Source organism: Melanerpes formicivorus, unplaced genomic scaffold (genome assembly GCF_026170545.1).
Source record: "Melanerpes formicivorus ecotype bairdi unplaced genomic scaffold, bMelFor1.0.p_v2 SCAF_52, whole genome shotgun sequence".
Taxonomy (NCBI): domain Eukaryota; kingdom Metazoa; phylum Chordata; class Aves; order Piciformes; family Picidae; genus Melanerpes; species Melanerpes formicivorus.
Window position 1 is genome coordinate 983,968 of NW_027142404.1, and position 15,392 is coordinate 999,359.

At 49.3% G+C, this 15,392-nt stretch overlaps 1 protein-coding gene across 4 annotated transcripts in view; it reads right to left on the bottom strand.

Moving 5' to 3' along the window:
* Nucleotides 1–15,392, bottom strand: part of ERBB4 (erb-b2 receptor tyrosine kinase 4) — a 979,801-nt gene that overhangs the window by 188,419 nt on the left and 775,990 nt on the right. For all 4 annotated transcript variants that reach the window (XM_068160757.1, XM_068160755.1, XM_068160756.1 and 1 more), the window contains exons 17-19: nucleotides 6,827–6,959; nucleotides 3,560–3,682; nucleotides 1,354–1,452 (exon numbers count right to left, since the gene is read on the bottom strand). In XM_068160757.1, the coding sequence (XP_068016858.1) occupies nucleotides 1,354–1,452; nucleotides 3,560–3,682; nucleotides 6,827–6,959 (355 nt within the window). The remainder of the gene's footprint in view (nucleotides 1–1,353; nucleotides 1,453–3,559; nucleotides 3,683–6,826; nucleotides 6,960–15,392) is intronic.

A 15,392-nucleotide genomic window follows, 5' to 3' on the forward strand; every position in this document is an offset into this window, starting at 1 on the left:
TCTCTAGTTACTCTGCCATGGAAAGACAGAACAGCTGGCACATGAGACAGAGGAGTTTCAGTGCTCCACTGATGGGATGACCATTTCACAGAATCACACAGAAATGTTCAGCTTGGAAAAGACCCTCAGGATCACCAAGTCCAACCCAGAGCCCTACTCTACAAGGCTCACCCCTAAACAACAGCCCCAGGCACCACAGCCAAACCACCTTCAAACACACCCAGCCTTGGGGACTCCACCACCTCCCTGGGCAGCACATTCCAAGCCCTGACCACTCTTGATGGGGAAAAATTCTTCCTCCTGTCCACTCTGAACCTGCCCTGCTGCAGCTTGAGGCTTTTCCCTCTTCTATGGCTAATCACCTGTGAGAAGAGACCAGCACCAAGCTCTCCACAATCTCCTTTTCAAGGAGCTGTAGAGAGCCAGGAGGTCTCCCCTCAGCCTCCTCTGCTTCACACTAACCATCCCCAGCTCCTTCAGTTGCTCTCCATCAGATTTCTTCTCCAGGCCCTTCCCAGCTTCCTTGCCTTCCTCTGCCCTGGCTCCAGCACCTCCACATCTCCCTTGTCTTGAGGTGCCCAAAACTGGACACAGCACTCGAGGTGTGGCCTCCCCAGAGCTGAGTGCCAGGGGACAATCCCCTCCCTGCTGCTGCTGGACACAGCATTGCTGATCCCAGCCAGGATGCCTTTGGCTTTCTTGGCCACCTGGGCACACTGCTGGCTCCTCTTCAGCTGCTTGTCCATTAGGACCGCCAGGTCCCCTTTGCCAGCAGCTTTCCAGCCACACTTTCTGACCTGTGAGGAAACTCCAAGCATCTTATGGGTCATAACACCTGCACAGGGAGAACCTCAACCCTTCATTACCACAGCACTGGCATTACCCTAGTCACCCAGGTACTTGGGGTTGTACAACAGAATGATCTACAAGCAACAAACTAAACAGGGCAGAGCATTGCCTCATACAGATCTGCTTAGCTGCCCAGCTTCAGAGAAGCAGGACTGACCTACCTGCAGCTGAGATGCAACCTTGGCTGCTTGTTTTTGTTGGAACATGGCTGCAATAGGGTGGTCTGTGGAGATGCAGCACCTCTGAGCATGGCAAAGACTAAGGGGAGGGGGGAAATGGCCTGCACACAAAATCTGAGCAGCTGAGTTTTGCTGGGGATGTGGCACTGCAACACTGGCTGAAAATGAGCACAAAGATTGGTCCTGTGCAAAGGCCTCCTCCTGCTATTCAAACACAAGGGAATTAGAGAGGCAAAAACTCTTCTTTGCAGTCACTGCAGGCTGTAGAACAGACACAAACCACACACCCAGAAACACTCAAAGGCACTGATCACCTCTTACTTACATCCATAAACTCCACATTGGCCTTTGGACCAGTGGTCTCATTCAGGATCTTAATAGCCACAGGAATCTTTACAGTTTCTCCTTCAGGGACCCAAATACCCTAGGGGGAAAAAAAAGAAATAAAGAAAGTGCTTAATTCAGATTTAGAGCTCCTTTTGATGCATCCTATCACATTATGCAGACCAGTTACAAACTGCAGATCTGAGAACACACAAAGCTAATAAAATAGTAACAAAAAGCCCACAAAACTACTTCTTACAGCAAAGTACAATACAAGAATTTCTGGAAGTGGCCATCCTCAGCAGGGCCCCTGGATTTTCCTGCCTACAAGCAGGTTTTTAGAGGGCCATGGCAGCATGTCAGCGCTGCACTTCCTTTTCCCACTGACTATTTGACTACAGATGACCCTTGAGGTCCCTTCCAACTCTAACAATTTTATGATTCTATTTGTTCTGATGAATAGAGTAGAGTAGAGTAGAGTGGAGTAGAGTAGAGTAGAGTAGAGAAGAGTAGAGTAGAGTGGAGTAGAGTAGAGAAGAGTAGAGTAGAGTGGAGTAGAGCAGAGTAGAGTAGAGTGGAGTAGAGTAGAGTAGAGTAGAGTAGAGAAGAGTAGAGTAGAGTGGAGTAGAGTAGAGAAGAGTAGAGTAGAGTGGAGTAGAGTAGAGTAGAGTAGAGTAGAGTAGAGTGGAGTAGAGTAGAGTAGAGTAGAGTAGAGAAGAGTAGAGTAGAGTGGAGTAGAGTAGAGTGGAGTAGAGTAGAGTAGAGTAGAGTAGAGTAGAGTGGAGTGGAGTAGAGTGGAGTAGAGTAGAGAAGAGTAGAGTAGAGTGGAGTAGAGTAGAGAAGAGTAGAGTAGAGTAGAGTAGAGTAGAGTAGAGTAGAGTAGAGTGGAGTAGAGTAGAGTAGAGTAGAGAAGAGTGGAGTAGAGTAGAGAAGAGTAGAGTAGAGTGGAGTAGAGTAGAGTAGAGTGGAGTAGAGTAGAGTAGAGTAGAGTGGAGTAGAGTAGAGTAGAGTAGAGAAGAGTGGAGTAGAGTAGAGAAGAGTAGAGTGGAGTAGAGTAGAGTAGAGTAGAGAAGAGTGGAGTAGAGTAGAGAAGAGTAGAGTAGAGTGGAGTAGAGTAGAGTAGAGTAGAGTAGAGTAGAGTAGAGTGGAGTAGAGTAGAGTAGAGTAGAGTAGAGTAGAGTAGAGTAGAGTAGAGTGGAGTAGAGTAGCGTAGAGTAGAATAGAATAGAATAGAATTGAATAGACCAGACCAGACCAGACCAAACCAGGTTGGAAGAGGCCTTCAAGATCATCACATCCAACCTATCATCCAACACCTCCTAATTAACTAACCCATGGCACCAAGTCTCCTCCTGAACACCTCCAGTGATGGTGACTCCACCACCTCACCTCCCTGGGCAGCCCATTCCAATGGGCAATCACTCTCTCTGTGTAAAATTTCTCCCTAACCTCCAGCCTAAACCTCCCCTGGCACAGCCTGAGACTGTGTCCTCTGTTCTGGTGGCCTGGGAGAAGAGACCAACCTCTGCCTGTCTACAACCTCCCTTAAGGTAGTCGTAGAGAGCAGTAAGGTCTCCCCTGCGTCTCCTCTTCTCCAGGCTAAGCAACCCCAAATGAAATTCAACAGAACTCTGGATTTTCTGTTTGGATCCTGATGCTAAACTCACTGAAGCTACCAGGAAACTCTCCAAACTGATTAGCACCAGGTCATAGGATCATAAAATTGTCAGGGTTGGAAGGGACCTCAAGGATCAGCCAGTTCCAACCCCACTGCCATGGCCAGGAACACCTCACACTAGAGCATGTGGCTCACAGACAGGGAGTTGAGAGGCAAAAGCTGTGGGTAGCCCCCTGCTTTTGTCCGGGGGGGTTCCTGTGTTGTTTATAAGTACCTGTAAATACTGTGTATTTTGTACATATTCACTGCATTCCATATTTGTGGATGTTAGTTCTGCCTGTAAATAGAGCTCCATTTGCTCCCACATGAGCTGGTCTGGCAATTTGATTTTGGGGCTAATTTCAACCCACCACACTGCTTAAAGCTGAAGCCAACATGTGAGCCTGACCATACCCTCCTTCCACACAACCCACTGCCCTGTGCTTCCCAGACACCCAGGGCTCATGAGCCCAGTCCCAGCACAGGGAGGTTTGCTGCAATGAAGAACCTGACCGTTCCAAAGCTGAATGAGAGAACTCTCTGCTCTTACCTTGTAGACAGTTCCAAAGGCTCCAGAGCCAAGAACCTTGACTCTCTTCAGCTCAGTTTCCTTCAGGATACGAAGCTGTGCTTGGTTGGGGGCTGTGCCACTTGGAGTCAAGGGTTCCACAAGCTAGGAAAAAAATCCAAGAGGCTTAAAGATGAGGAAATGTGAAGACCTGTCAGAAGTCTGTACTGAAAACACCGAAGCAGCTAAACGCTGGAATTAGACAGGGGTGGTGTCTATTGGCCTGCCAACTTGTGGAGGACTTTCTCACCTTCAAAAGCAAATGAGCAATGCTACAAAACATAGAGAACTGACCAGGAAAACCCTCAGTCAACATTCAGTAATTTCCACCAGGAGCTGCACGATGGAATTATGATCTGGAAATTGAATGGGTGTTGCAACAACACAGCCAAGGACTTCTCTTAATGGGGGTGGGGTACATGTTGTCTCCAGGACAGAAATACAGCATTCATTTGCAGTGCACCACATTCTATACTTGACCTTTTACTGTCTCTTAGGTTATCCAGATTTCTCTTACAACAGCCCTGACTGAATGGTTCATCACGTTCTTACTGTGGATTGGGCTCCTAGAGCGTCACAAACCACTCCAGTAGCTGACTGGGCTAATTAGTTTTGCTGAGGAAATTATAGGGGTAAGAAAATGTAACCAAACCAACAGCACTCAATCAGATTAGCACAGAAATAATCTGTGAGCTGTACCGGGTCCAGTTCTGGAGCCTCTATTGCAGGAAGGATCTGGAGGTGCTGGAAGGTGTCCAGAGAAGGGCCACGAGGATGAGCAGAGGGCTGGAGCTGCTCTGCTCTGGAGACAGACTGAGGGAGTTGGGGTTGTTCAGTGTGGAGAAGAGAAGGCTCTGAGGAGACCTTCTTGTGGCCTTCCAGTGTCTGAAGGGGGCTACAAGAAATGGACTTTTGAGGGTGTCAGGGAGTGATAGGACTGGGCAGAATGGAGCAAAACTGGAAGTAGGTAGATTGAGATTGGATATTAGGAAGAAGTTCTTCCCGCTGAGGGTGGTGAGACACTGGAAGAGGTTGCCCAGGGAGGTGGTGGAAGCCTCATCCCTGGAGAGTTTTAAGGCCAGGCTGGATGTGGCTATGAGCAAGCTGCTGTAGTGTGAGGTGTCCCTGTCCATGGCAGGGGGGTTGGAACTGAATGATCCTTGAGGTCCCTTCCAGCCCTGATAATTCTATGATTCTTTAGCGTGATTTCTCTTTCCTCCTCCCCACTGGATATGTCCAGCACTGTCACCATGAAAGTAAGGTTTACTGTGAAAGAAATGCAGACAGACTGGCAGAACACTTCTGTATTTTCTGTTTGTGAAGACTGCCAACAGTTTCTGTGCCACAGCTCACTGCTCCAGCTGTGGCTACAGAAATGCTGTGAGGGTTCTGGTAGAGTTTTATGGAGAGCAATCTACAAAAATACTAAGTCAGTTACAGCCCCCAGCCAGGCACAGAGACTTCAGCTGAAGCTACAGTTGCCTGTGTGTTTATCTCAGCACACTCCTGATTTAATCTTCAGTTTCTAAGCCAAGACAATAGCTTCCCCACTTTCAGTACGAGGCCCTGGGTCCCTCAGGAACTGCTGTCAGTCCCAGCTTTTATCTGACCAAATGGAGAATGAAAGCTGGTCTTCAAAGTGAACACTTCCCCAAACCCATGAAAATGACCTGCTTAAAACAATTTATGCTTCAGTAGGGGCTGATACACAGCAAGATTTACCTTGCACCGAGCACTGCTTTCAGTGCAGCTGAACAGGATTTAAGTAGCAACACAAATTCTAGCCAAGCATAGAGATATGTAGGCAAACAGGCTGGGGATGCATAAATTATTTGCTCTGCATGGGAGATGAGCAGGAGCAGGACCCTTGGAAGGGCACAGAACCCAGCATTGTTAACACAGCCTAATGAAGGAATCACTAACACTATGTCCAAGCTTTATCAGCTTGTTAGGTGTCTCAGGTGTAGGACTGAGAAGATTGTAGGAATCACCTTTGCTGTAGCTGAAAGGTAAAGATTTAATGTTATGCATAAAACATACTTGCTAGAGTGCCCCTACCACTCCTGGCATTTCAAAGCTGAGGTTGAACTGGGCACAGAACTCCTTCCGAGAGCTCTGCTACATATTTTTTCCAGCTGAACTGTGAACTTCATTTGGTTAAGCTGTGGGAAGCATCTTGGCTTAATAAAATGTATTACTGGTCATGAGCAGGCTTTGACAAAATCTGAGCCATAAGGGCAATGTAGGCACTGAGAAAAAATAAAGTAACAACCTCTAACTTTAAGCATTGCTGATGAGGTTAAGTTTGCATCAGAGCTTACTGAAGGAACTTAAAAGCAATTTTAGTTAAAAGTCAACCTCAGTATTCACTTGATGAAAACCTGTAATGTTTATGCATGCAAGCTGCTATGTATAGTGATGAACTGGGACAGAATCACAGGATCAGAGGATGTTAGGGATTGGAAGGACCTCTGGAGATCATCGAGTCCAAGTTCCCTGCCAGAGCAGGACCATAGAATCCAGCACAGGTCACACAGGAACACATCCAGACAGGGATGGAAAGGCTCCACAGAAGGAGACTCCACAACCTCTCTGGGCAGCCTCTTCCAGTGCTCTGTCACCCTTACAGTAATGAAGTTCTTCCTCGTGTTGAGGTGGAACTTCCTGGGCTGTAGTTTCCATCCATTGTCCCTTGGCCTATCCCAGGGCATAAGTAAGCAGAGGCTGTTCCTGTCCCTTCCTTCCTGACCCCCAGCCCTCAGATATTGATAGACATTGATCGGATCACCTCTCAGCCTTCTCCTCTCCACACTAAACAGCCCCAGGGCTCTCAGCCTCTCCTCACCAGGCAGGGCTCCAGTCCCTTCAGCATCCTTGCAGCCCTCCCTTGGACTCTCTGCAGCAGATCCCTGTCCCTCTTGAACTGGGCAGCCCAGAGCTGGCTGCAATACTCCAGATAGGGCCTCACTAGAGCAGAAGTTCATTTGACAGCAGGATGGAAGCTGAAAACAAATCTGCTGCTACAATGACTTCATGATCACATGGATATATTTTGGCCTCCAGAAGTCAGGGATCTCTTTATGTACAGAGAACAACCATCTCGGCACAGCTCCATTCCTTCCTTCAGATTAGTCCTGGCGAAGTTAGTGAGATCATTTCTACAGAGCTCTCTGGTAATGGGATTGAAGACCTGAGCATCTTCAACAGAAAGAAAGGCAGAACTCATCTTTTGAAACACTCTTCTCTCACCTCAGTCTCCAGGAACCTTCGCAGTGCTCTCTTCTTCTTAATACTTTTGCGCCGGACGTAGACGGCGAACGTCAGGCCCAGGATGACGATGATGAAGAGGCCGCCAATAACTCCCGCAGCAATCAGGGGGGTTCTAGCAATCAGAATCAGAGGCTTTATTTTTAGGAAGGGTGAAAGGTCAAAGAGTGATTGGGTACATCAAACAACATCACTTGGAAAAGCTTATTAACTGCCTTAGGACTGGAATTTATATGTCAGTCCACACAGGAAGGCAGGGGAAACACAGGGACATGGAGCAGGACTTCTCCTGGTTTCAATCGATATACCAACCCTGCTCCTTTCAAACCACCATGCACAGGTGAGGAGTTGTGTGGACAAGGAGACACAACATGCATTTGGATGGCAAAGGCAAACCTGCAATGGTAAAATGAGGATACAGGTATCTGCAGCTTTCCAGCAAGAGCTTTGACTATGCTTACTATGGCCATGAGCACTGGAACAGGTTGCCCAGGGAGGTATTTGGGGCTCCACCTCTGGAGACTTTCAAGGTGAGGCTGGACAGGGCCCTGGGCAACCTGATCTAGTTGAGGATATCCCTGCTGACTGCAGGCAGGGTTGGACTGGATGACCTTGGAGGTCCCTTCCAACCCAGGCCATTCTAAGGTTCTATGATACTCTTTGTCTCCATTCCCATTATCTCATGGGCTTGTGCATTTAGGGGAAAACTAAGGGAATGTTCCCAAAGTACCAATTGTGGTGAAGGCACCATATGCCCAGAATTATGCCCCAGAGACTGAAACTTGTCCCAGCCTGGGTGGACACATCCCCCTCCTTTCCTGAGAGGAACAAAGGCCAAGGCATCAGCCAGGCAGCACAGACAACCTCACCTGCCTTCTAAGGGCAAACAGCTGCATGCACCCATGGCATGGGATGCTCGTGCTGCTGCCGAGTGTGGGCATCATTCCAGCCCCACGTTGTCTATAGGCTAAAGTTGGTTGTTTATGAGAGTGCCCACTGGCCAAACCCAGCCTCAAGAAGCTTGTATTACCCCAACCTGTAAACAAGCTGCCCTTGCTCTTTGCCCCCTCTCTCTGTGCTCGAGCTGCCAAGCTCCCTGCCCATGTGCCATAGCCTTTGCCATGAGGCTCCTTGCTGGTGAGGCTCCTCACTCCCACATGCAAGCAAACCAGCAGCCTCTGCACGACCAGGAGAAGCCAGCAGCCGGGCAGGCCTGTCGTGCCTCAGCCCCGAGTGTCTCCAGAGGAGGGACCCTCGCTGAAAGCCTGAGCAGCCACAGCCTTGTCCTGCCAGCCCCAGCGGTCGGCAGCAGAGCCCGCCGTGTCTGCAAGAGGACTGCACCCCCGAGGGTAAGACTGCCCAGCTGATGGGAGGGTCCGGCCGAGCCCGGCACTCCAAACGCCTGCTGCAGCCTTAAGGAGCAGAGTGAGGAGCTGCACAGCCCTGCGTGTCAGCTCGGGAAGCAGGAGCAGCGCCTAGCCCCATGCCTGCGTGACCCGTGAGCCGCTGCGGGAGAGCAGAGGAGCCGCCGCTGCTGCCGCTCCGTGCCCTGTGAACCCCAGGGAAATCAGAGCACCTTCCCTGCCTGTGCTCCAAAGCCAGCCCCGCTCCGAGAGGGTCCTGCCCGCTCCTTCGAGCCAAGCAAAGGGGAAGCCGCTGCTCCGTGCGCCCCCGCCTCTCCCCCGGGGCCGTCCTCAGCGGCCCCGAAGCCCATTGCCGCAGGGCCGACCCTGTCTAGGGACCAGCCCTACCGGCCCTGCCAGGCCAACCCCGCAGGACCACTCCCTGCCATCCGGAATGAGCCTCCTGAGTCCTGCTAGGGGAGCCTGCCTAGCGGCTAGCCTACGTTCTGCCCCCTCTCCAGTACCGCGGGAGGGAGAAGGTTGCCTGCCAGCCGCTCTGCCGCAGCCTAGCAACTCACCTCGCTACAAACAAAGGACACAGTGCACCTGCCACCTGCTTCCCACTCACTAACGCTCAGTTCAAAGCACCCGCCCCTGGCAGCAGCGCATTGCCAGTTCAAGCCTCTGACACGTTGTATAAACAGCCGCGAGCGTCCTGTCGAGTCGCCGCCTGGCGGACAAGCGATGGAATTGCAGCCTCCCTGCCATGGATAGAAATTAACTCTGCAAATATTCTAATTGGGTCCAAATTGTAAATACTAAACCACTTATGGGATGTATTTCACAATCGTGCACTCGCACCTGTACATAAAATAGTGATTCGACTGTTATTAATAATGTTAATAACTAATAATAATGTTAAATAATAATAATGTTAATAAGTAATAATAAGAAGTTTGGGGGTGCTGATTGACAGCTGCCTAAATATGAGCCAGCAGTATACCCAGGGGGCCAAGAGGGCCAATGGCATCCTGGCCTGCATTAGGAATAGTGTGGCCAGCAGGAGCAGGGAAGTCATTGTGCCCCTGTACTCTGCTTTGGTTAGGCCACACCTTGAGTCCTGTGTTCAGTTCTGGGACCCTCAGTTTAGGAAGGACATTGAGAGACTTGAAGGTGTCCAGAGAAGGGCAACAAGGCTGGGGAGAGGCTTCGAGCACAGCCCTGTGAGAAGAGGCTGAGGGAGCTGGGGTTGTTTAGCTTGGAAAAGAGAAGGCTCAGGGGAGACCTCATTGCCCTCTACAACTACCTGAAAGGTGGTTGTAGCCAGGAAGGGGTTGGTCTCTTCTCTCTAGCAACCAGCACCAGAACAAGAGGACACAGTCTCAAGCTGTGCCAGGGGAAGTTTAGGTTGGAGGTGAGGAGAAAGTTCTTCAATGAGAGAGTCATTCATCATTGGGATGTGCTGTGCAGGGAGGTGGTGGAGTCCCCATCCCTGGAGGTGTTCAAGAGGGGATTGGATGTGGCACTTGGTGCCATGGTCTAGTCCTGAGGTCTGTGGTGACAGGTTGGACTCGATGATCTTTGAGTCTCTTCCAACCTTAGTGATACTGTGAGACTGTGATACTGTAATAAAATTACTTATATAATTAATATTTCATATTCATAAATAAGCTTTTCATCACACCAATATGAGACACCTTCCTAAGTATGAGGGGAGTGAGATGCAAATTCAACCATGGTATTTATAAATAAATCTGGAGGTTTCATACTCATACAATTTTATCCACTCAAGGATATTAAATTTGACTAGCACAGCTCATGAGTCGAATCACACAGATATCACAGAGTCACAGAAACGTTGGAAAAGAGCCTCAGGATCACCAAGTCCAACCCAGAACCCTACTCTACAAGGATCACCCTTAAACCACAGCCCCAAGCACCACATCCAAACCACCTTCAAACACATCCAGCCTTGGGGACACCACCACCTCCCTGGGCAGCACATTCCAAGCCCTGACCACTCTTGATGGGGAAAAATTCTTCCTGCTGTCCAGTCTGAACCTGCCCTGCTGCAGCTTGAGGCTCTTCCCTCTTGTTCTATGGCTAATCACCTGTAAGAAGATGGTAGGCTGAACATAAGCCTGCGGTGTGCCCAGGCAGCCAAGAGAGCCAATGGCATCCTGGCCTGCATCAGGAACAGTGTGGCCAGCAGGAGCAGGGAGGTCATTGTGCCCCTGTACACTGCACTGGTTAGGCCACACCTTGAGTCCTGTGTCCAGTTCTGGGCCCCTCAGTTTAGGAAGGAGGTTGACTTGCTGGAACGAGTCCAGAGAAGGGCAATGAAGTTGGTGAGGGGTTTGGAACACAGCCCTATGAGGAGAGGCTGAGGGAGCTGGGGTTGCTTAGCTTGGAGAGGAGGAGACTCAGGGGAGACCTTCTTGCTCTCTACAACTAACTGAAGGGAGGTTGTAGACAGGAGGATGTTGGTCTCTTCTCCCAGGCAGCCAGTACCAGAACAAGAGGACACAGTCTCAGGCTGCACCAGGGGAGGTTTAGGCTGGAGGTTAGGAAGAAGTTCTACACAGAGAGAGTGATTGCCCATTGGAATGGGCTGCCTGGGGAGGTGGTGGAGTCACCATCATTGGAGGTGTTCAGGAGGAGACTTGATGGGGTGCTTGGTGCCATGGGTTAGTTGTTTAGGTGATTGGATTGATTGATGGGTTGGATGCGATAATCTTGAAGGTCTCTTCCAACCTGGTCTGGTCTATTCTATTCTATTCTATTCTATTCTATTCTGCTCTGCTCTATTCTATTCTATTCTATTCTATTCTATTCTATTCTATTCTATTCTATTCTATTCTATTCTATTCTATTCTATTCTATAGAGGCCAGCACCAAGCTCTCCACAACCTCCTTTCAGGGAGCTGTAGAGAGCCATGAGGTCTCCCCTCAGCCTCCTCTGCTTTAAACTAACCATCCCCAGCTCCTTCAGCTGCTCTTCATCAGACTTACTCTCCAGGCCCTTCCCAGCTTCCTTGCCTTCCTCTGCACACACCCTGTTGGAACTCCTTGCTCAAACACTTTGGTCAGGGGCTAAGGCTGCATCCATCTGGTCTTGCTGTGTCTCTTCAGTACAGCAAAACGCCAGACCAAAAGCTCTTCTGAACAATATCAAGCAAGGATCTGTTCCTGCACAAAACCTGCTGTCCCTTCACTACTCCCAGAAGTCTTTTTGGCTTTCCAGTTCTTGAGCAGCATGAACTACAACTACTAATTTCTTTTGCCATAGTGACAAGATACAGCAGGTTGGCAGCAGCAGAGTAGATCATACACAAGCACAAAACGAAAAGAGTGTCTCAGAGAGTCGCTATGACTTGGGAGCCCACATTTGGAGGTCGCCCACGCAGTCAGTGCAGAGAAGCAAAGAAGAAGTCAGAGTAAGAGGTGCTCTAACTGGATTTTCTCTCTCTGTGCTTTTAAAAGTGGGTAGCAGCCTCCAAAACAAACCCTTAAATTAGGCATTTTCACAGCATACAACTAACCAACATAAACACACTGACAGCGCTCCCCTCCAGCAACGGCTGGACAGCAGCTGAAAGGATGGGGACATGAAGACAGCATAACAAATACAGAGCAGGAGTGGTGTCAAAAGCACTGCCTGCTGCGTACAGGAGGCAGGTGAAGTATTGTCAAGCTTGTGGAAGCATCACTGCTCTACTTTAACAGCCTTCCTCCTTACATCTGAATGATGATGAAAGGTCCATTCTGGCCTATTAAGGAAAATGCAGCACACAGCTAGTGAAAATGCTCAGAGTTTCCCACAGAACCTGCAAAGTGACCTATCCAGCTCTTTATTCCATAGCCTGCCACAAAGCAGAGCAGTGGGAGGCAGTGCCATCTAACCTGGTTTGGTGTGTTAAGATGTGCCTACATTAGCACTGAGTACCATTTTGATGCTCATTAAGATGTGCCTACATTAGCACCAAGCACCCTTTTGATGCTCATCTCCAAACCGTCCTAAGTATCCTTCATCACCGCACTTTGGTGCAGAGGTCTCAAAATACAGGACCTGGATTAACTGCAGATGCAAACCCAGAAGGTACATGATGTGCTGCAACCTCTAACTGACATTAGAGCCCACAGGATCAGTACAGAGTTACCCCAACAGGCCTAGCCTAGACACTGGGACCATTAGCTATCTCATCCTCCAGATCCAACCCTGCTGTGTCATTGACTTCACATTAATAGAGACAAAGCCTCAGACTCCCACATCCAGTTATGAAAGCACCACTGCAATGCCTGACCAACACATTAACACTGCACAACAGCAGATCTACTACTACAGTTCAGAGACTTTGAGATGGAGACCATAAAACCTGCAAAGAAAGGAACCTGAATGCTGGCTGGCTGGGAAACAGATTATGATGGTTGGGAAACAACTTCAGTGTGACCTAACTCCTCAGGCAGTGACACCCTTCTGTCTAGTTTGGTCTTACCACACATCAGCCTTAAGAACAGAATAGAATAGAATAGAATAGAATAGAATAGAATAGAATAGACCAGACCAGACCAGACCAGACCAGGTTGGAAGAGACCTTCAAGATCATCTCCAACCCCACTGTTTGCTCTGTCATCACAGTGCTCAGATTCAAGCACCTGGCATATCCACCCCAAACAACACTCCATTTCCATGTTTTTTTTCCATGATGCTGATGCCAGAAGCTCTTTAATAGGCAATTAAGAAAACCCTCTGGACATCTTTTGTGGAGCTACTCCTGAGTGATGTTCTCGAACAGAGGGGTTGCATTTGTATTTATTACACCATGTGAACAATCATCTAATCTTGAACAAACACCACCAAAGCACAGCTTAAGGAAACAAGCAGGAGATCTCTCAGCTTTAAAGTGCACATTAACAACCATCATAACAGCTGTCAAAATAAATAATTAGAGTTTTATGCCACTGTGTAAACCAAGAATGGTCCAAGTGATATTTACACAATAGACCATAATAAGGAAATGGTTCCAAAGGAGACATAAGGGCTCCTGAAGAAATACAACGAAGCTCCTAATTCCTTGCAGCCCTCTTATTCTTATAGGGTATCACGGTACCACAGTATATCAGAGGTTGGAAGGGACCTCCAGAGATCATCCAGTCCAACCCCCCTGCCAGAGCAGCATCACCCAGGGTAGGCTGCACAGGAATGCATCCAGATGGGGTTGGAAAGGCTCCAGAGAAGGAGACTCCACAACACGCTTCATGGCACTTGAAGCCATGGTTTAGATAGTCGTGGGGTGTTGGGTGATAGGTTGGGCTTGATGATCTCTGGGGTCTTTGCAACCTTGTTAATTCTATGATTCTATGATTCTCTCTGGGCAGCCTGCTCCAGGGCTCTGTCACCCTCACTGAAAAGAAGTTTCTCCTCATGTTGAAGTGAAATCTTCTATGTTCAAGGTTGTCCCTGTTTTTCCTTGGCTTATTGCTGTGCACCACCCAAAAGAGCTTGGCCTCCTCCACTTGACACCCAGCCCTCAGCTCTTGATAGACATTGATCAGATCCCCTCTCAGCCTTCTCTTCTCCAGACTAAACATCCCCAGGGCTCTCAGTCTCTCTTCACAGGGGAGATGCTCAAGTCCCCTAAGCATCCTCCTTGCTCTCCCTTGGACTCTCTCCAGCAGGTCTCTGTCTCTCTTGACCTGGGGAGCCCAGAACTGGACACAGTATTTCAGAGTACAGGGGTTTAGCATGAACCTTTATTCTCTGTCTGTCACTGACATTCAAAGAAGGCCCTCATCATTTTCAGCAGTGAATTGAAAACAAGGAGATCATTTGGGAAAACTTCACCCGAGGAGCACTTGGTCATTACTGCAAAATATGCCAGAATTGAGAATCAGAACTGAGTTTTCAGGAGCTACTACCTAAGCACACCATAAAGCCAGCTTGCAAAGGTAGCATAAGGGGAGCAACACACCATGCAGGAAAATCACATATTGCACTACTAAACAAACACATGAAAGACAGCAAAAGGTCTGCTTTTCCCTCAAACAGTGATCAGTTGCCTTCAGTCTTAAGTCCGCTACCCCTGCATGAAAACGATGCCAAACAGAGCTGAGGGGATGTGACTGCAGCCTGTGCTGCTTCTCCTCACTGCTGCTGAGCTAAGCCCCAGAGCCAACAACCAAGCCCTGTATTTGCTGTACTGCCAAAGGACACCTCGCTGCCTCCAGTGCCTCCTACCATGGGTGCACTTGGCTCTCATTTCCAACCACACACAGATGATTTTCTAAGCTCCAGTGTGTCCCCTTCCTCTTTTCACAGGATCACAGGATGCCAGGGGTTGGAAGAGACCCAAATGAGATCACTGAGTCCAATCCCCTTGACAGAGCAGGACCATACAATCTACCTCAGGTCACTGAGGAACGCATCCAGACAGGGCTTGAAAGTCCTCAGAGAAGGAGACTCCACAACCCCTCTGGGCAGCCTGTTCCAGTGCTCTGGGACCCTTACAGTAAAGAAGTTCCCCCTTGTGTTGAGGTGGAACCTCCTGTGCTGCAGCTTACATCCACTGCTCCTTGTCCTATCACAGGCAGCAAGTGAGCAGAGCCTGACCCCTCCCTCCTGACCCCCAGCCCTCAGGTATTTATAAACATTTATTAAATCCCCCCTAAGTCTTCTCTTTCCCAGACTACACAGCCCCAGGTCCCTCAGCATCTCCTCACCAGGCAGTGCTCCAGTCCCTGAGTCATCCTCGTAGCTCTCCACTGGACCCTCTCCAGCAGATCCCTGTCCCTCTTAAGCTGGGGAGCCCAAAACTGAACACAGTACTCAAGATGAGGTCTCCCCAGGGCAGAGTAGAGGGGGAGGAGGACAACCTCCCTGGATCTGCTGGACACACTCTTCTTAATACACCCCAGGATCCCATTGGCCTTCTTGGCCACCAGGGCACATTGCTGTCCCATGCAGAACTTGTTGTACACCAGCACTGCCAGGTCCCTCTCCCCAGGGCTGCTCTCCAGCAGATCCCCTCCCAACCTGCACTGCTGCAGTTTATTCTTCTTCCCCAGATGCAGGACTCTGCATTTATCCCTGTTGAACCTCATTTGGTTCCTCTGTGCTCAGCTCTCAGTCTGTCCAAGTCTCGTTGGATGGCCACACAGCCTTCAGCTGTACCAGCCAAGCCTCTCAGGTTGGTGTCATCAGCAAA